Genomic DNA, 21,300 nt, shown 5'->3' with positions numbered 1-21,300 from the left:
CCTCTCCCTTTGAAGTCAGAAAGAAAAGTAAAGACCAAGCTTCCTCGGAAGACAGAGTCTGACATTTGACCGCTGTCTCTGGACGCACAGCAAATGTGACACGATAAGAACAAACTTTGCAGGCCTGTTTACAGAAAGCCAGTACTCGGAAAGATATAGAAAACAGGGTTTTCTCAACGGGAGTGTCTAACTTAAACTGGACAGCATAAAACAAATATGGCCAGCAAATAGAAAGTCAGAAAATATGAGTTATAAACCACAAAGCCAATGGTAAGCAATAGGTGGAATGATTCCTAGGGAAGCTTACAGAATGTCCATAAGAAATCTTTTTTCGCAACCAGACAGCTGTGCTGTCTGGTAATAATAATAATAATCCACATTTGTAAAGCGCACAATCACCCGTAAGGGTCTCTAGGCGCTGGGGGGCCGTCGGGAAGATTAAGCAAGCTATTGCCCAGAGTCACATGGTGCTGGGCTAACCTGCCGCCGGAGCCGGGGATCGAACCCTGATCCCCAGATTCCAGGGTCAGTCGCCCTGGCCGCGGCGCCACACCTTTCCCACCTAGAAAGGACTGAAATATGTTCTGAGCGACAGTCCGTGACTACAATTATTTCAAGAACTCCCTCCATCACTTTGTTGTTTGTACCAGTTTCCTAACACTAGCAATGTATTCCTAGCCGGCATACACAAATCCAAGGAAAGAAATGTGTAGAGCTGCAAAACTGTAGATTTTAAAAAGGGCCACTGTAGGAAGGTAGGATCCTTCTGCATGGATACCCCCCTTTTTTGCCGGGTGCTAAGCTGTTTTTGGACTAGGCTGACTGGGATCCTGCTAATCAGGACCCGTCTATCTGCTTTCTCCCTAAATGGTTATATTCAGTACTTAGGTACAGCCCAGACTGGATACTGGGTACCCTTATACGTCCGTCATATATGGTACCCATGTACCCAGGGCATAGGTACCCCAGAGATCTCCCATGGGCTAAAGCATGTATTATGCCACCCATTAGAGACCATTCAAAATGGAACTACAGTCCTTCCATTGCAGCCTGTGTAAGCTGGTGCTAGCACCACTAACTAAAGATATAGGTTTCCTATATCTAAGGTCACTGCACTTAAAACCTGATGGCAGGGTGCTTGGTTCTAAGTGAGAGAGTGCCCCTGCATGACCAGAACACCCCTGCAGCCTACATAGTCCATTCTCCGGGTTGTCAGTAAAGCAGATATAAACTATTTAGAGGGGCATTGCGTAATTACGCGATGACCATCTAAGAAATGGCTGCAACTAATCCTATCACATTTGGTATCAAAATGTTGGAATCATACCGGTAGGATTCCAAGCCCTGGAGGAGCGCTTCGATAGACACTCAGTGTTCCCAGTACCAGCCTTCTTGACCTGGACGGGACAAAATGGTTGCTGCCGACCAGAGACCCGATTCTGCCCTCCTGCTGCTGAGCCAAGCTCGAGCAGGGGAAGGCAGAACAATAGGCATCCTGTCACAGGGAGCTGTAACCACCTCCCAGACAGGATTTAGTGTATAGGGATGGGGTGGGTGCGCTTCCCAGCCCCACTCAGTCTGCATGAGGGACACATTTGGTGTCCCTGTGCATAGTCCAGCTCAAACCAGTCCTGGGATCTGTTGGTTCCCACTCTGGCGAGAAACTGAACAAAGGACATTGGAGTAACCTTCCCCCTGTCCAGACCCTCCACCTGAATCTTCCCAACCCTTTCCCTAGGGTACTTAAGGCTTACCTGGAGGAGGTCCCTAGATTTGTCATAGGATAAGATTTAAATCAGACACCAATGCTCTTCTACCGCCTGGGCACTCTGGACTTCGCTGGACTTCGTTTGGGCCTGACTTCATCTCCCTTCCAGTCTGCTGCATCGTCTGTGCCTGTGCATCATACAGGAACCTTGAAAGGCCTGTGAAGAATCAAATGTAAAACAACAGGTGATGGACAGAATGCAGAACAATGTCATACATTCACCCCAGTAAAGAGATCTGGACCTAAATCCATCGTTTTTTTGCTCCCATGCCTTTCCAGTTTGAACCCAGCCATATGCAAATCAGTCTTGACCCTGTGCCCCATGGAAACAGTCCAGCCCGAACTGCTAAGCCAGGTCCTCCCTGGACTGGAAACAAGCATCCAAGGATCAAAGACACTTGAAGAAATCTCCCATGGAGTGAAGGAGTCACTCCCCTGCATTCGCAGGCACCGCAACTACGCCGACCGGTCTGCTGATCCTGAGCTCCTTCGGACTCCCAAAGGTTCTGTGACACATGGTTGCCAGTTTTCCACAGCTCCTCAAGCCTGACCTGCCCTCTCACCAAGTTTGAGGCCAGTATCCCTCATGGGGGTTGCAATAACCGAACCCCTGCACACTGCATCATCTTGCAGCTGCAAAGGCTTGTTGACTTCCTTCCAAGAAGATCTTTGGGCTCCAAGTAACCCCAACCTCGAGCATCTCCTGTGACAAGAATCTTCAGCCGAACCGCATCGTGTGCATCACGGCCTGCATCTTCTGGTGAGCTGCTTCAGGTCCTCTCGTGACTCCAGTGCCTCCGGCCTGGGGGTCCAGTTGAGGGTCACCTTTGCTTCTCTTGGGCTCCCCTGATTGCTCGGGTCCTGCCCTGACTCCTCTGCTTGTGGTGAGTCCCCTGAACCTTGCTGGTCCCGACATTGCTCCATCTTCAGCTGCTGCGTTGTTTGCATTTGCCAAGGCTTGTTGGTGCTCCCTCCGGACACAACTCCTCAGCACTCAACTTCCTTCGTGGGACAGCTCGTGCATGGCTCCAGGTCTTCCTCAGCGTTGCCTCGTCCTCACAGCTGCAGTCAAGGTCCTCCTCAACTCCTGCAACACCAGACAAGGGAGGGCATTCGTCTTCCAAGTCTCCTGGTCACTCCTGAGTGACATAGACTCTGTCCCCTCTGCTTGCAGGTACTTCTCATCTAGAATACACCTTCGAATTCAACAGGGCACTTTCTCCTTCTTCAGCGGCAGCACTTTCCTGAAGTCCTCCATTGGGTTTGACAGCCGTTTCCAACACCACTTCAAAAGTATGCACCCGTGTTCCCTGGTGTAGGTAATGTGCGCACTACGGTATCCACAGGTGGGGTGACTCTCCAACCTTCTGTCTTCCATAGGGTTTCTTCAGGGTCCACTGCGAAGGGTCATTAATCTTTAAAAATCCAACCGCGACTTACACAGAGTTGTACGGAGCACGTGGCTGTGTTCCCACACTGCACACACTCTCTGTGGGGTCACTATCTACTCACCTTGGGTCCCCAGCACTTCTGCGTCCTCTCGACTTTGTCTTGACTCGAGTTGTGGTTCTTATACCACTTTCTTAGTATATGGTTTGGTCCCCCCTGGGGTCCACTGTGTATTTCGTGCTATTTACTGTGTTTCTATTCTAAAGTATTGTGTGCATTGTGCACATCTCCGGGTAGGAGTTATTTCTATGTGTTAGAGAGTATTATATAATACATACATATTTTTATAAATACTTTGCGTGGTTCTTTTTCATTTAATCTATACTATAAGAGTGCATTCTGGTAAAACAAGCTGCTTTACACTCCTTCTGGACTAAGCCTGAAATCTGCTCTCCACAGCTACCACTTAGAGAGCTTTCTAAGGTTGTCTAAATCCTCTTAAATCACCATAAGGGTTGTCTGGACTGGTGCAAGGTGTCCACTTACTTAAGTGTTCATCATATACCATGCCAGCTTCTCACAGCCACTCACTTCCCCGTCTATGAGGTGCCCACGGGCCGGCTGGGGGCTAACAGTGAGAACAAGAAAGTCGTCTTCAGAGAGCAAAGTTTTTAATTGGAGCTTGATTTCCTTGTCCATAAACCCACCTTCGTGGATCAAAGTCAAAAGGATGGTGATCACAGCCAATAATGTTGCATTCCAGTAGGCATGTGTTTAGACATTTTTGCTGGAATCTGATAAGCAGTAAGACATACTCCTTTGATATGACTGGCATTACTGAGGAAGCACTAATCACATGTAAGGAGCCAGATGTTTGGCCTTGTGTTGATGCTTTTCCTAATAACAGACTCTACTTTTCACCTTAAGACATGTACTTCCCCTCTCACACCTCAAATGCTTAGCCACTAAAGTGTACATGACACACTGGAGGGATTTTGTTAAAGAAATTGAGTCAGAGGAGACAATATTGGTTGTCCAGATGCTGTGCTTGGAAAAAGAAACAGAGGGGATCTAACAAGAGTAACAAAAAAGCATGGGGATAAAAAAAAGAAAAATAAGATGGAAAAAGCAAATACATGAATGTTAGAACTGGGTGTCTCTAGTTGGCAGGGGTAGGTACCACTGTCCAAATAGGGACCCTTGCTTCTAGTCAGGGTAAGGAGGAAACCCTCTGAGATAACCCCTGCTCACCCTCTAGGTAGCTTGGCACGAACAGTCTAGGCTAACCAGAGGCAATGTGTAAAGTATTTGTACCAACACTCACAGTAACACAGTGAAAACACCACAAACTGACTACAAAACAGTTTAGAAAAATAAAGGTATTTAATCTAAACTACACAAGACCAAAATGACAAAAATCCAACATACACAGTTCAAGAATATGGTTTCAAAAGAGTTCTTAAGGTTGCGATAAAAAGTCACAGTAGCGTGAAAGGTTCACAGTTGCGTCACGTTAGCTCACAGTACCTTTTAGTTGCGACAAAGTTCCAAAAGCAGAAGCTGGTGCGGTGGAAAACAAGCGATGCGTTGCTCCCGAGACCCTGGGGAGGCGTTTGTGACAACCCCGCTGCAGCAGCGGGCGTGTTGCGACGAATCCGGTCTGTATGGGGAGGAAGGCCACTTGTATGGATTCCGGTGCGGAGGTTCCATAGGAAGTTTGTTCTTGCAAAGGCACGATGCGACGATCTTTGGAGTTGCGACGATCTCCGGGGCGACGATGCGCGTACCAGCAGTGATCTTCTCTCTCGCAGCTCCTCGACGCGATGGTTTCTGCGACGACACTCGCAGCGACGTGATGCGGTCCGCAAGCAAGTGGTGCGGCGATCTCACCCAGCGACGACAGCCTCTGCGACGACACTCGCAGCGATGTTAGACTTTCCCGCACCGGTCTGGTGCGTCCCGCAAACGAAGGATGCAACGGCTCTGGCAGCGGCAACAGGCGCTGCGACGATCTCGGCCTTCGTAGCGGCGGGAGTTTCCTCGCACTGTCGGGGATGCGCTCCGCAGCGAGCGATGCGATAACTTTTCAATTGTAAAAGTCTCTCAAGCTTAGTTTCAAGCTTCCCAGCACAGGTACAACTTCCAGAGGTCCCACAACTGGATCAAGCACTCTAGGAAGGACAGAACTCTCTCAGTAGAGTTCAGGGAAGCTGGGGGTGAAGTCCTTTTGTTCCTGGGACTTCAGGACAGGAAGCCAGCTCTTCTCAGGCCCTTGGAGATTCCTTCAAGACAGGGGACACAGCACAACAGCAAAGTCCTTCCCCTCTCCTTGGTAGCAAAGCAACAGCAGGTCAGTCCAGCAGAGCAACAGCAGGACAGTCTTCCTTCTTCAGCTTCAGCTTTCTCCTTGGCAGAGGTTCCTTCTTGATTCCAGGATGATCTAATTTTCTGTTGTCAGGGGTCCTATACTTATACCCCTAAAAGTCTTTGCTCTCTTTGTGCAAGTGGGCCCTGAGCCCGGTCTGAACCAGTTCTGGGTGTTGCTTGAGCACTTTGTTTTCCTGGCTTCTCCTTTCCTTTCAGAGTAAGGGGCAGGGTCGTCAGCCGCCCAGCAGGAGGTGGAGCCAGAATTGTGGAAGGCAGGCACAGCCCTATTCAGGCCCAGGTGCTATCTCCTCCCACCACTCAAGTTGCAAATGCAGTCATTCAGCCTAGGGCTGACTCAGCCAGCCTCCTTGGGAATCCCCAGCCCCTGTCACTCTCAAACCAGACAGTCAATACACAAACAGGCCAAGGCACACAGAAGGGTCAGACAAGAGAACAGCAACTTTTTAAAAGTGCTGTTCTCAAACACAGGATTTAAAAACAACCTTTCCTAAAAGATGTGTTATTAAATTCTGAGTTCAGGGATACTAGATACTTATGTCCTATCTTGTTCCTATGAGAAGAAATGCTGGTAGCCACTGTAGCCAGCATCCCCCATGTTAATCTATGGAGCAAGATAGCCTTACAATAGTGAAAAACGAAAATGGCTGCCATTCACTACCAGAGCATGTCACCTGCACTAGCACATGCTCTACCTTTCACATACACTGCACCCTGCCCAAGGGGGTACCTTGGGCCTTCCATAGGGGTGACCAATGTGCACAAAAAGGGAAGGGTTAGGCCTGGTCAGTGGGGACACTAACCAGGAGGACATGGCAGTTCACAGACTGCACACAGGCACTGCGGTGGCAGGCCTGAGACACCATTTTGGGCTACTCATGTGGGTGGCACAATCAGTGCTGCAGGCCCACTAGTAGCATTTGTCATCACCAGCCCTGGCACACTCAGTGCACTTTACTAGGGACTTCTTAGGGATACAAATATGCCAATCATGTATATCCAATCATCATAACAATTTACACAGAGAGCATATGCACTTTTAGCACTGATCAGCAGTGGTTAAGTGTGCAGAGTCCTATTGCCAACAGCCACGGGTCAGGAAAAATAAAGGAGGAAGAAGCAACAAGTTTGGGGATAACCCTGCAAAAAGGGCCAGTTCCAACAATGAATGACTACACAGGACGCTCCAGAGGGGACAAAACATCTCTTGTAAAAATCAATTGAGGTTTGACACTAATAACGAGTGTCTGTGGTCTAGTGCAAGCTAGCAGTGATTTGGGAAATATAGTAATTGCAACCATTAACTATGAAAAAGAACCTGAATTTGATTAAAAATTAAATATTGCAAGTGTGAAGGAGATTAACACATGGCACTTTGTATGGTTGGTGGTATCAGATTTAATTCCCGGTGCCCAAACCTTTGTTTAGAAACTAAAATTCTATTCTTTCAAAGTCAACAGAATTAATGCTTTATAAAACATTGAATTCTGCAATACCTGCATAAATGGCAGTCACTAATTTCTTTATAATCGGTGACTTGTGACGTACCAAGTCGTTGATTATAAAGAAAAGACCCCAGAACTCGACTATTGTAAGGTTATTATAGTTGAGTTCTGACATCACAATACCTCCTGCCAGAGCCAGCAGCCGAGATGAAAAGCAGGTCAGGTCATGGAGCATAATTAAAGCAGCGGTTTAAAGCAACAAATGGAAAGTTGCTTTTCTTTCTTCTGCTCTATTTTAATAACTTACAATGACAAGCAGAGAGAATATGTTTATTTGTTGCACTCCGTAGAGAAAAGCTAGAGTCTTTCTGCATGTTACTACATGTTCCGAGCTACTGCAGCTTTTTTTTAATTTATTTTTTAATAACTTGTATTGAACTGTTTCTAATATCTGTTTGCAACAAATATCGAACAGGTTTTTGATGTTTTTAATTTTGCACTAGAGGTTTTATTTTTATTCTTCATGTTTGCAAATATGCTTGCTCTTTTATATGAAAGAGCTGTGCGCCAAAATTTTAAGTGGTTTGTGGGAAAGGTGATGGTAAGACCATGTATTATATGGGATAACGTTTCCTTGACATACATGATAAGGTTATTGCATGTTAAATCAGATTTCCATAACCTAATGAAAAAAACTCATCCTCTGGCCTCGTTACTCTATATGTATATGGAACTCCTCAATGACTTACAATATCCTTATAATGTACGGGAAGGGGTACTTATCCCTTAAATTATGTACAAACCCAAGATAGTGGAATCCTTTGATAGACCAGTGTAAAACAAGAAACAAGCACATAGATGAAAATATTTTTTATACACATATTAAAATATATCTACAGAATATACAACAAACATTATGATGGCAGCCTGTTGTAAGTGTTGTGCAACGATTTGAAATGAACCAAGGTCTCTTAGTCTACTGTTCCAGAAGAGGAGGAGGTTGCGGTTGCAGTTACAGGACTGGAGCTTCCCAGTACAATACTGTTCCTGTCTGTTAAGGTTTTAACAACTGTTGCGGCTGGGGATTGAAGCACTTTGCGTGAAAGTCTCATCCTGCCATCTGTTGGATCACGGCCAAAATATTTCACCTGAAATGGAAAAAAAAGGTCAAGAACATCAATCCTTGACCTCAATGTAACAAGAGACTGCATTCTAGGGATTATATTTAATTGTTGCAGCTCTACAAATGATGACTTTACAAAATATAATTTAAGAGCTTGCAGAAAATAAGTTACTTACCTGTAACTGCAGTTTCCCAGTATTGGCATCTTTCATAGTTTCACATGCTTGAATAATTTCGACGACGGGGAATGATTCAAGCATGTGAATCTATGAAAGATACCCCAATAATGGATAAGAAAATTAGTTACTTACCTGTAACTACAGTTATCCCGCATTGGTATCTTTCATAGATTCACATGCAAGAATCATTCCCCGGCGTCGAGATGATTCAAACACGTGAATCTATATTAGATACCACAATACTGGATAAGGTACACTGTGCGTGCATGTAAAAAGAAATTGTTTGTTAAATCCCCATTCATCTAAAATTAAACAAGAAAAAGTGTATAGTATAATAGTGCAAGGAACTATTTTATGATCTTTAACTTTTATTAGACATGTAAAATGTAAAGCTTTGCCACTAAACAAAAGCAGAAGACAGTCGGACAATGTAAATTCTGAAATGCAGACGTGGTTCCATGCACCACTCCTTGAGAAATATGTTTTAGTATTACTTATAACTGTGTCGAACATATCCACTCAAGTTCAATCCTGTAAAGTTAGTAATAATTAAACTCACTTTTTTTCAACTGAAAATGTGTTTTTTGGATGACTCACGATTTAAGCCTCGTATGAGAAAGTTATTATGGGAAACATTGGTTCTCACTAGAGTCATTTATCTTGAAATCATGATTCATCAGCAATAATTGCTGGTCTCATTTAATGTAATAAATTAACCTTCACTCCTTTCAAGAAAAATGAAAGTTTATAAATTGTCAATAACATAGGAATATTAAAGTACAGTGTGTCCAAGATGAACAGAAACCATAACAACCCAATATAAAAAGTATAGGCAAGTAAAATAAAAGTGTGTGTTTCATCAACAAACAGCCCTGAGTATATTCAAGTCCATGGGCCTTGCGTCCCTTTGACTGCAACAAACCTCAAGCCTATTTTGTTTTGCTTGTTGACATAGCGTCATGGACGATACTTCGACCCATTCAATAGTTATCTGGACTGAGAAATGCTGGGACATCCTCTATGACAGCAGTGAACCCTTACTTGCTGATCTTAATGGCAATGGTTTGTTTTAAAATTACACCCAGTGAAATAAAAACAAGTGTACTCACTCATCTGTAAACCCCTGATGGCATGGAGAACTGGAGAGTCACCTGCTAATTAGTATCCCTCCGCAGATCGATAGTTTGTCACGACGAGGTAATCCACTTGCAGACAGTATAGAGTGCCCGATCGCACCGGTCTGAAGATTCAGGAGAGCCCGCGCATTCGGATCTGCTCCGTGACAGGGAATGGACTCCAAACGCCAATCACTGATGATTCATTCTTTCATTGAGACCAGTAATTATTGCTGATGAACCATAATTTAAAGATGAATGACACCAATGAGAATCAATGTTTTTTATAATAATAGTAAACCCAGATTCCCAAGGGTTTAAGGGTTGCTCTTGTTACGAGTTATATCGTTGGAAAAAGTGGCAAATCTTTTCAAATAAGGTACACTTCCACTTAAGGTTGATTGTTGAGTATTTCACAGTGCTAGCCGATGCAATTAGCAAGTTAAAGACTCTAGCAAGCATAACAAATGCCATTAGGATAAATAAATAAATGGTGGCTGGTAATGTGAAGCATTACAAGCAGATAAAGTGGGAATGGGTATGTGATATACCTGACATCCTTGGCGTGGTATTCGCCCACATTTGTTTTGCCTTCACTCCCTGATTTTAATGAACTTGTTTTTGTTGGTATTAGGAAGTTACCCTGCTAACCAGTGCTAAAGTGCTTAAGCTCTTTCCCTAAAACATTGTAAAATTGGCCTACCCCTAGTTGGCTCATTTAATTTACTTGTAAATCATACTACCTGCAACCAGGGCCTGTAAATTAAATACTGGAAGTGGGCGGTAGCACTTATTGTGCCACCCACTAAAGGAGCACTGTAAAACATGTCTCATGAGTTTTTAAATGACATTTCTACCCTTTTCCAGGCCTAAACCTTCCTTCTTAAAACTTACAAGTCACCCCTAAACACTGACACCCTGGCAGACTTTTTCCATGACAAGATCTCCGACATCTACAAAAACTTCGAGCCCCAACCCACCGACATCCTCCGCTTCATACTCCCACAGAATCAAACCCTGACCACCTGGGACCAGCTCACCAACACTGCTTTCATGAACCCCCTCCACTCAGGAGCACCTACGGACCCCTTTCGCCACCACTTTTGCAACCTGGGAAGCAAGTCAATCAATAACAAACGCGTCATCATCTTCAACGCATCCATCAATTTCCGTTCCATCTCTCTACTCCCCTTTCCCGCCAAAGTCCTCGAGAAGCCATCAACTGGCAACTCATGGAGCACCTGGAGAACAGCAACCTTCAAGACATGTCCCAGTCGGGATTCCACAACAACCACAGCACTGAAATCACTGTCATCGCTGCAGCCAATGACATCAGAGCCCTCCTCTACTGAAGAGAAATGGCAGCCCTAATGTTCCTCGACCTCTCAGCATCATTCAACACCATATCGCACCACACCCCTAATCAAGAGGCTTTACCACTTCGGAATTCAAGGAGATGCCCTCAGATGGATCGCTGCCTTCCTCATTGGAAGAACACAGAGAATCCATCTTCCTCCCTTCACCTCCGAACACAAGAGCATCATATGCGGCGTCCTACAAGGCTCATCCCTTAGTCCCACCCTGTTCAACACCTACATGCCCGGCCAAGATCCTCAGGCTCATGGACTTAACATCATTTTCTACGCCGAAGACACCTAGGTCATCCTCTCGCTGCCAGAACAGCCCTCCACTCGAGGGCCAACTTCCACAGGTACATGGCAAGCATTGCCGACTGGATAAAATACAACTGCCTGAAACTCAACACAGACAAAACAGAAGTGCTGATCTTCGGAACAAAAACTCCGGTGAAACGACTCCTGGCGGCCTTCCAAACTAGGACCCTCACTCACACCAACAGACTATGCCTGCAACCTCAGCATCATCCTGAAAAATCAGAACAATTTGAATTTGAATTTAAAAGCATTTGTACAGCGCGCTTTTACCTAGCGGTTTCATGGCGCTATTTGCGTTACGGAGGGTGGCAGCAGTAGGAGAAGGTTAGACAGAGTAGGCTTGCGTGAATAGGAAGGTTTTAAGATCCTTCCGAAACTGGGGATAGGAGGGCGAAGAGCGGAGGGCAACGGGAAGGGAGTTCCAGAATACTGGAGACAGGACGGCGAACCTCGCTCCACCCGCCCTCTGTTTCTTAAATCGGGGGATAGCTAGGAGGGCCGCATGGGAAGAGCGAAGCTCTCTGCCGGGGAGATAGGGGATGACAGCAGAACATATAAATTTAGGGGCAGTCCCTGACCTGGCCTGAAAAGTGAGGCAGCCGAGTTTGAAGAGGGCATGCTCTCGCACCAGCAGCCAGTGTAGTGCTTTTAGCAGTGGGCTGGCCCGATGATATTTGGGAAGGCCATGAATCAGGCGCGCAGCCTGGTTCTGCACCAGCTGCAGGCGGTGGATCGCGTAGGCGGGGGCCCCATTGTAAATTACGTTACCGTAATCAATACGGGACAGTACCATGGCCAGCACGATAATTTTTAAAGCAGAGAGAGAGAAAAAGCGAGAGACTTTCCTAATTATTCTTAAGGAAAGGAAACAAGAAGAGACAACTGAACCGATGTGTGAATGGATAGAAAGTTGTGAGTCTAGAAAAATCCCAAGAGTTTTGACTTTAGGTACAGAAGATGGAGGGGCACCAAGTGAGGGGGGCCAGAAGGAGGGGGACCACGGACTGCAACCACCTCCAGTCAAGACCAACTCGGTCTTGTCTGGATTGAGTTTGAGGTGGTTGCAGTTCATCCAATCCTGGATAAATCTCATCACTGACTGAACATTCTGGGCAGATGAGGGAGAGTGGGAAAGATTAAAAATTAGCTGGAGGTCGTCGGCGTAGTTGAACACCGCGACCTCCAGCTGCTGTAACATAAAAATGAGGGGGTAAATGTATAAATTAAATAAAAGGGGGGAAAGTGACGAGCCCTGAGGGACCCCACACTCAACCTTACGGGAGGCCGCGGCAAAGCCGGTTAGATGGACCGCTTGAGTTCTCCCGGCTAGGAAGGACTCAAGCCACGAAAAGGCCAAGCCCTCAATGCCCGCCGCCTTGACACGGCTGAGGAGGATGGAGTGGTCCACCGTGTCAAAAGCGGCGGACAGGTCTAAAAGTATCAGGGCTTGTGGTACCTTAGTATCAATACCCTCCCGTAGCCTGTCCATTACCGAGATCACCAACTTCTCCGTAGAGTGCAGGGGCCTGAACCCAGCTTGGCAGGAGGAGAGGCAGTCATTTGCCTCTACATGGGCACTCAGAGTGGTCGTGACGTGAGTCTCAAGGACTTTTGCTAGATAGGGCAAAAGGGAAATGGGGCGATAGTTGGAGGGGGAAGATGAGTCAGCACCCGTTTTTTTAATAATTGGGACAACAACCGCTGATTTATGTAAGCTAGGGACGGAGCCATGTGTAAGTGAGTCATTGAGAAGAGTCAGGGGCGGGATAGGACAAGCTAAGTAGATTTCCCTAAGGATGTGAGCCGGGGCGAAGTCCAAGGGGGAGCCTGACTTGACTCGAACCAACAACGGAGGAAAAGAATCAGTGGTTAACAAAGGGAAGGTAGTCAGTTTGGGAACCGTGAGGGGAGGGGAGGGGTTAACAAATGTAGGGGGGGGGGAATGTTGAGTTTGATTTTTGCGACTTTGTCAATAAAAAACTCATTGAGTGAGTTACAGAGGGACTGGGAAGGGGGAATGGTAGGCGTAGCTCTGCCAGACGAAGCCAGTTCGTGGACAGTAGAGAATATTTCCTTGGAATGAGACTCTGCTGCCATTACCCTATTCGTGTAGAACTCAGTTTTTGCTTCGAGAATGCCCTTTTTATAAACTTGTAACACGGACAAGTAAGCTGTCTTCTGCTCAGGGCTGTAGGTTCTTCTCCAAACTCGCTCAGCCCTCCGTGTGGCCAACTTCAATTCTTTTAATTCCGAGGTGAACCAGCGGTTGGCGGCATGGGCTCGCTTGACCGTAAGTCGCTTTAAGGGGGCAAATTCATCGCCTGCCGAGGTCAGCCAGTTGTCAATGGCGGCCAGCTGCGAGGTGGCTGTAAGGCCCGATAACTCAGGGCTGGTGTCTGCCAAGGTCGAGCAAAGGGAAGGCATGTCGGTTTTGCCCCATTTCCTGACCCAGGTGTTTTTGGGGAGTTGAGGTTTAATCATAGGGGCTAAGGCGAGGGAGAAGGTGATGATGGAATGATCTGACCAAGAACAGGGGGCTATTGTGGGGGATGTGGACGGGATATTTAGTACCCAGATTTGGTCAAGCGTATGGCCGTGTGTATGAGTCGGGCTACGGACAAGCGGTGAAAAGTTAAGACTAGACATGAGGTTAGTAAACTCCCTAGATTGAGGGCTCTCAGCAGGATCATTGGGCCAGAAATTAAGGTCCCCCAAGACTAGTACTGATGAATTGTTAATCACCAGGGTAGCTAAGAGGGACTGGATATCAGGAAGAAAGGAGGGAGTAAGCTGAGGAGGGCGATAGATTAAAACAAAAGTGAGAGGAACCTGATGTGAAGTCGAGCGAGCTAGAAGGTAATCTACATCAGGGATGGGAGGGGAAGGGAGGATCTGAAAATTAAAAGTAGTACGAGCTATTAGGGCCACTCCTCCGCCCCGCCTGCCGTCCGAGCGATCCGCTCGGATGGCCGAATAAGTAGGTGGTAAGGCGGCTAACACATTGGGAAGGGAGTCGTCCTTGAACCAGGTTTCTGTCAGAAATAAAAGATCTGGTGCATGGGAATCAATATAATCGAAGAGTTCGTACTGATGAGTGACCGCGGACCGAGTGTTTAAGAGTGTGGCAGAAGTGCTAAATGCTGGGAGGTTGGGGGCGGAAAATGATACGGGAGCAGGGAGGGTCGTATTAGGGGATAAGGCTAAGGAGGCTACTATCGCAGGAGGCGACCGGGGGGGGGAGAGGAAAACAGATCTAGCTGCTTCATGCGGGCGACTGTATGGCGATCGATGGCCCGGGGGCCCAATAGGAACAGAGCTGAGAGGGTGAGTATGTGCAAAGACGGGCAGCGTCCAGGGCCCCTAGCCCCGGTCGGCCGCGGACGGGCGCAGACGGGCTTAACTCAGGCGCAACTCCGGCGCGCCTTCGTCGCGCCCGCTGCGCTCGTCCGCTGCGCTTCCGGGGAGCCATTGCAATTTGAGCACAAACCCCACCCCCAGCTACAGCGCAGCGCGCGTTACCGCCAGGGACCAGGCCCTCACCCAAGATGGCGCCTGCCCTCCACAACAATCGGCACGTCAGCCGTGATGGACCGGGGCAGGGAGGCACACCTCGGGATGAAGGAACGAGTAGTAAGTCACCCGCTGTCTGGCCAGAACTGATCAGGTAAAAAGTAAGTTCTAAAATGATTTAAAAAAGATCGCGCTGCCAAGCGCTATGAGGTAGTCAGGAGCAGGTAAAACCAGAAATGAAATGAAAGAGGAGACAGAAGAGCCCCAGGAAATGCCAGTGGCTCGCAGTCTGTCCCCAGCGCTCAGCGGACCTTCGGTAGTGCTGCCACCACACCTCCTGGTACCGCCTCCTCCGTCTGCTACCTCACTCATCGAAGGCTCAGCAAGATCTTCAAATGGTCGCGGATCAACACCAGACGAACAAGTCAACCTATCCCTAGTCACCAGCAGAATGGACTACGACAATGATCCCTATGGTGGAATCATTACACCTTCTGAAGAGACTACAGGTCATACAGAATTCTGCGGCCAGGCGGATCCCTTGGCCTACCCAAGTGGACCCACATCACCCCCACCTAACAAAACTTCACTGGCTCCCAATCCAATTCAGAAGCGATGCCATTTCAAGGTGCTGATCCACACTTACAAGGCCCTGCACAACCAAGGACCAACATACATCAACCACACCTGAACTTCCACCAAACCTCCAGAAACCTGCGCTCTGCCTCTCTGCACCTCGTAGACACCCGTCACATACGTCGAAGCTACAGTGGAGGTCGTTCCTTCTCCTATCCTATGGCCAGGTCCTGGAACGACTTCCCTCTTCACCTCCGGACCTTACCCTCTATGCAGGAATTCAGGAAATGACTCAAGAGCTGGCTGTTCGACTAAGCCTTCACAGCAAGAATATTCAGCGCCTGAATACCCACATGGGTGATTAGCTGCGCTATACAAGTCTTATATGACTGACTGAAGGTACGCCCTAATCACCTCATGGTAGGGTGCATAGCATTTAAAAAGCAGGACGTCTCCTGGCAGTGAAAAACTTCTAACGTTTTTCACTGTTGTAAAGCTTTCTCTAGACTAATACAGCGTTGCCTTATTACACTTAATACGTGCTAACTTCAGATTGGGAACAGATCCACATATGCTGCCCATACTCAAATGAATTTGAATCAAAACCCCCTCTTTAATGGTTAAGTCAGATTTTGAAAATGTCACTTAGAAAGCTGCCATTTTCTTGTCCCAACCAAGCGTGCCTTTCTGCCAGTGTCCTGGGTAATATGAATGCAAATATGTCTGCTGTTGGGGTTTGTGTATTGCTTCCAGACAGTGAGACAAAGGACACCTAGGTGTGAAGGGAGAAGATCTTACTGACAGGATGGCTGGGGAGGTTCTGCCTTGATTACATTTCAAAGTAACAAGCCTGCAGCACACACAAAAGAACCCGAAAACGGTCTTGCCCTGCCATGCCTTTTGTCACCCTAGACAGTTTGGAGCCAAGACCAGGGGAAGGGAAAGAACAGACCTGAACCACAAAAAGACTGGCACCAGGTATATAAATTGGACCTTCAGAACCTCTCAGCAGAACACTACTGGATCTGTTTAAAATTCAGAAGAAGGACTTCCCTGTTGCCAGAAGGACTACCCTGCGTATTGCATTGATCTCAGGCTACTCAGGTGTGGCTGCAAGGGCCAGTTGGCTGACCTCCTCTGAGGACTCACCGCAACTGCCCAGAACTAACTGGATTTGCCTGAGCCCTGCTGGAGTGAGTCTTAATTCTCACAAGGTCCCCCCCAGGTCTTGGGCCCTTTGTTGTCATCAGTGAGAGCTCCTCCACAAGCGGTGACAATCTCAAAGTTTGGCTCTTCTCGACCACAAGGGGCCTGTTTGTGCCAAAACTCAGGCACCTGCGACGATCGCCAACGCGAACCTCTGGTGAGACCTGCTCTTGGCGCTGATAGCGACTGTCCGAGAAGACTGGAAGCACAGAACCTGCACATCGCGCCAACAGCGACCAAACAACGATCAACCAGCACAAAGGCTCAGTTGCAATCATCTCTTCATACTACGGCATCAACCATCTGTGACGGCCGACCTGCTTTATACGCCAAAAGGCTTCTCCTTGTAGCCTTCTCCAACATGAAAAGAACTCTTTGCTCCAGATTTAACACAGTAACTCTTCAAGTGGGACTAACCTGAGCCCTGTATCTGACCCGCACTCCATCGTGGTTGGCCTGATCTTGTGACTTCCCCCAGTCCAGTATGACCAAATAACTGAGAGTAGCGCTTTCTGCTTCTTGGCATTATTTTCAGTAAAAAGAACAATCGATGGACAGAATGCAGAACAATCTCATACATTCACCCCAGTACAGAAATCTGGGCCTAAATTCATTGGTTTTATGCTCATCATGCCATTCCAGTTTGGACCCAGCCATATGCAAATCAGTCTTGATCCTGCGCCCAATGGGAACAGTACAGCTCGAACTCCCAGGCCAGGCCTGGCTAATGACTGCTGATTAGCAAGAAACCAATCCCAGGATGCTTGTTTTCGATCCAGGGAAGACATGGCTTGGCAGTTCGGGCTGGACTATTCCAATGAGGCACAGGGTCAGACTGATTTGCATATGGCCATGTCTGAACTGGGGTGGCGGAGTGAGCTTAAGAATGATTATGGATTAAACCCAGATCAGTTGACTTGGGGTAAGTGCTTGCATTGTTCAACACTCCATCCATTATCCTCATTGGTTTTGCATTATTTTCAGTAAAACATTTAGAATTCAAAATCTCCTGTTCTACTCATTCTGGTATCATTTTATTTAATAAAGTTTACTCTATTTTTCTAAATAGGTTTGAGATTTTTCTTTTGTGCCATTTTCAATTTATTGCTGTTTGTGTGATGATCAAAAATCCTCAAAGTTAAGCTTGACAAGGATTGTGGTTGTTACCTGAGTGGAGCTTCCACCTCTCTCAGCTAACGACCCAATTTTATAGAATACGTATTTGAGTGGACAGTAGTATAGTACTGGCTTAGGTTCAAAGGTGATGTGACAGTTACAATGTCAGGCTAAACCCAAGCATCCATATATATTAATGACTGCCCTCCTCCCATCTGTGCTGCTTCCATAGAAAAACACCATAAATGATCAAGATATCCAAGACACTTCAGCATTACAATGTCATGTGGGTGCTCCTGGAAGTTCAAGCTCAGAAAACTGGCTAAATAAACAAAATGATCACAGCTGAGTAGAGGGTAAGCACTTCTTAGTGGAAGCACACAATGTCTGCCCAATCAAAACAGGTACTCCTGACTCCTAAAATGTAGATCAGCCAAAGCCCCTCTCCTCGTGATTCTCACATAATTGTTTGGCAACAGCTGTGCTGTCAAGCCAGAACTTAAAAACCATATGGAAATACACCTAGGTCTGCAGACCTTTTAAAAGTTTGCCACAGGTCCTAAGCAATGCTCACAGAATCCACAACCCTCCACATACTGGCGTTGCCCCACAGTGATGTTGAACACATGCTGTTTATGTGAAGGAAAACAAATATATTTGGCAGTTGGATTAAAGAATCCACTTTAGCCCCATGAATCTTATTTATGCAATATGCACCTTCTCTGTGATGCCATGTGTGAGGTTAGGAGATGATGAGCACAGACAGAAGTTTATGGTTACGTAGCTATACATAGCAGGAGGAATTTCAGTGGGTTCTTACAGTCGACTGCCACAATAACATCCTTCAAATTGAAGTTTTATCAAATAATCTGAAATACTTAAAAAATTAATACATCTAAATGTTAGTATCTGATCTTAGAAAACAAGGACACCCCTATCCAATTTTCTCAGTGATTTATATTATTGAGTCCCCAATACAACCTGAAGTTTTAGTTAAGTTGGTTAGTCCATAAGGAAAGGAATTTTGATTGACAGGAGCACTGGCCCCATTTGACGAATCACTAGTAAACACTTATTAAAAAGTGTACATACATAAGATTGATACTGCAGAATGGTGAAAGGAGCAGGGTGTTTTTAGCGTGTCCCAAAAGTTGATAACCCATAGGAACTTTTGCTAAGTCATAGCAAAAACCAAAAGGCAGAATTACTTTTAGCTTGGATCAAAAGATACAACATATCCAACTTATTTTCTTGGATTCATTTGGTGTAAATCTATTCAGTAGTTCGAGAAAATGAAGAAGCAAAATACAGGGGATATCACATTGATAGGTTTGAAGCCACAATTAGAACATTAACTAAATCGTCCTAGATGACACGTTGAAGTCTCCTCTGCTATTTCACAGTTCACAAAGTAGTTCTAATGGGTCACGAACCTCAGTGTGAATAAAATAAATTGCTAAGGCAATGTGGGAGCAAGGTATGCACAAGCCATCTCAGGAAGCACCGGGACATAGCCCAGAAAGGTAGATAATGGCAGTAATCATTGAACCATGTCAACATTAAAAGTAGTTGTGTGATGTGTTTAATCTGGTTTGAGTAAAGCTATGCAAATGATTAGAAATCCATTTTATACTTGGGTTGTCAAAAACATGTTTACCCAGGAGAAGGGATGAGGGAAGTAGCTATGGGGCATCGAAGTCGGCACATGATTTCACAATGATCTGCATCTACCACCACCTGTGCAAGGAGAGCTGCAGGTCGCGGACCATGCTGAATAGGGCAAGAGGATGAGCCCAGGAGTTTGTGGGGTGTGAACACCTTCAATGATGTCACTGTTTGGGCCAATAATGAGGTGATCTGTGATGTCATTAATTATTAAAATAGGTTGCTATACAATAGAAAATTTAAAGTTTTCCAATCAAGGTTCCAAGTGCCATTAAGAACTCCCTCACATAAAGGCAACCTCAAATTGCTGCATCCCCATCTAGAATTCAGTATAGTCATGTATGATATGTTTTCAACAAACATTTTTTTCAGTTGTGTAATAAATAGCAAAACTAAAGTTAGTAGAAATGGCTTATATAAACTTTCTTCATGAGACCGGTCTGTGGAAAGAGTTAATGGGTCAATATGTAATTCCAAATCAAGCATAGAAGTTTATTTAAAGATACCCAATGCTTCATGCAGTGTTATTGCAAATGCAAACACTCGTATTCAGTGCATATAACAAGAGTGTCTATCTGGCAGGTTTCCTTGCTTCTAGATTCCTCTATCAGGACAGAGATCATTATATGCCTTGTTGAATATAAATACACGCTTAGAAGATAATACAGAGATCACAAATCTTTCTCAAGAGAACTTTTTTTACTTTGTTCAGAAGCGTGCCTTTAATATACAAGAGTGACCTCGCACAACACACTACTCGTCTCCCAGTATAGTCCTCAACTAACCTGATCCAATTCAGTTCTTGGCTGTAACCTCTTTTCACAATCCATTATTCTTATTGCTACTTTGCGGTTGGCACGATTAAGGAGAATTGCAAATTCCTATTATGTTTTATTTAAGTTTTTCATTTTATACCAAGCAGTCTGGACTGCATCATATCTAAGGATCGGACTTGCGTCCTTGATGTCCTCCACTGTTGTGACCATAACATATATGTTTTGGTCTAAAACCAGTCTGGGATTGCTAAAAAAAATTATGTTTTTCCTGAACAATTTGAGGTTGAGAGCAGACCACTTTCTCTCCAATGTTTGCCAGTCAATAGGGTGATAGTAATTCATATTGCCAGGATCTTAATGTAACTTCTTTAAAAGTAAAGTCACAATTGTAGTCTTACGTTTATCTGGGACTGTGAACTATTAAGTGCTCAAGTATTGAACTGCAAAAACAAGGACAGCTAATGGCAGCTATTACTCGAAGAGCATCTTAAGACTTACAGGAGGATCATCTAATTCATATATTTCCTGAAAGTGAAGGTGATCAAGTGGTCTCAGGCACACATCTGAGCCAAAGCTCTCTTAATTGATAAGCACGGAGTAGAGAAAAATTAATGTCTGTAGTTTTATTTTTTTTAAATAGCATCAACAATCTGCTTTTTCTTGATAAGCGGACATTCTTTCCTATAGCTTTGTTGACACTTTCCTTAAGCTCCGGATGTTCGCCTCAAACCATCGATTATTTTCCAGAGTATGATGCCAGAGCTACTGATGCCAGAAGTTGGCAGATTTGTTAGGACCTCTGATCTCATTCACCTCCACAGCAAGAAATTACTGTTCATTTTTAGGTTCTGCCTGCACAGCGCGTGCACTGTTTGAGAAATCTATTGTTTTTAATATAAAAGTGACTCCTCCTTTCTTCCCGGACTTCTCATTGGTTCCATTTCTTGACACTTACATTTCCTCCATTTCTATTGGCTGTAGTATATTTTCCTACATTTACCAATGCTTGTTCCCCGCCTGCTTCTCTTATCAGTTTCCTGCAGCCAGAATACTGTTAACACTCGCTTTGGTGGAACTATATTTTCATAAAGTTTTACCTTTTACTATTGCAGCATATTTCTATAACAATTTATCACCTGGTGAGTTTACAAGACTTGCATGTAATCACAGGATGTTGCGCGGCGGCGCAGAGAGCTCTGCCCGCAACGCCACATCCTCTCCACTCCCGTGTTATCTACCAGGGAGCTTTCTTTCTTTCTCCTGGATGTTGATTGAAAAAAATAGCTCTTTACCCAATACATAGGTGAAACCAATGCTTTACCAATTCTCGTTAAAAGTGTGTCTTCTTATTTGATTCATGGATGCTGCCTCCCA

At 45.6% G+C, this 21,300-nt stretch overlaps 1 protein-coding gene across 1 annotated transcript in view; it reads right to left on the bottom strand.

Annotated features, from left to right (window-relative positions):
* Positions 1 to 7,842: 7,842 nt before the first annotated feature.
* Positions 7,843 to 21,300, bottom strand: part of PNPT1 (polyribonucleotide nucleotidyltransferase 1) — a 326,983-nt gene continuing 313,525 nt past the window's right edge. The window contains exon 28 of the mRNA XM_078649311.1: positions 7,843 to 8,135. Coding sequence (XP_078505437.1) covers positions 7,959 to 8,135 — 177 coding nt within the window. The 3' untranslated portion in view covers positions 7,843 to 7,958. The remainder of the gene's footprint in view (positions 8,136 to 21,300) is intronic.

Source organism: Lissotriton helveticus, chromosome 6 (genome assembly GCF_964261635.1).
Source record: "Lissotriton helveticus chromosome 6, aLisHel1.1, whole genome shotgun sequence".
Classification (NCBI taxonomy): Eukaryota; Metazoa; Chordata; class Amphibia; order Caudata; family Salamandridae; genus Lissotriton; species Lissotriton helveticus.
Note: the sequence above shows the minus strand (reverse complement) of the source record. Positions and strands in the feature narration are given on the sequence as shown.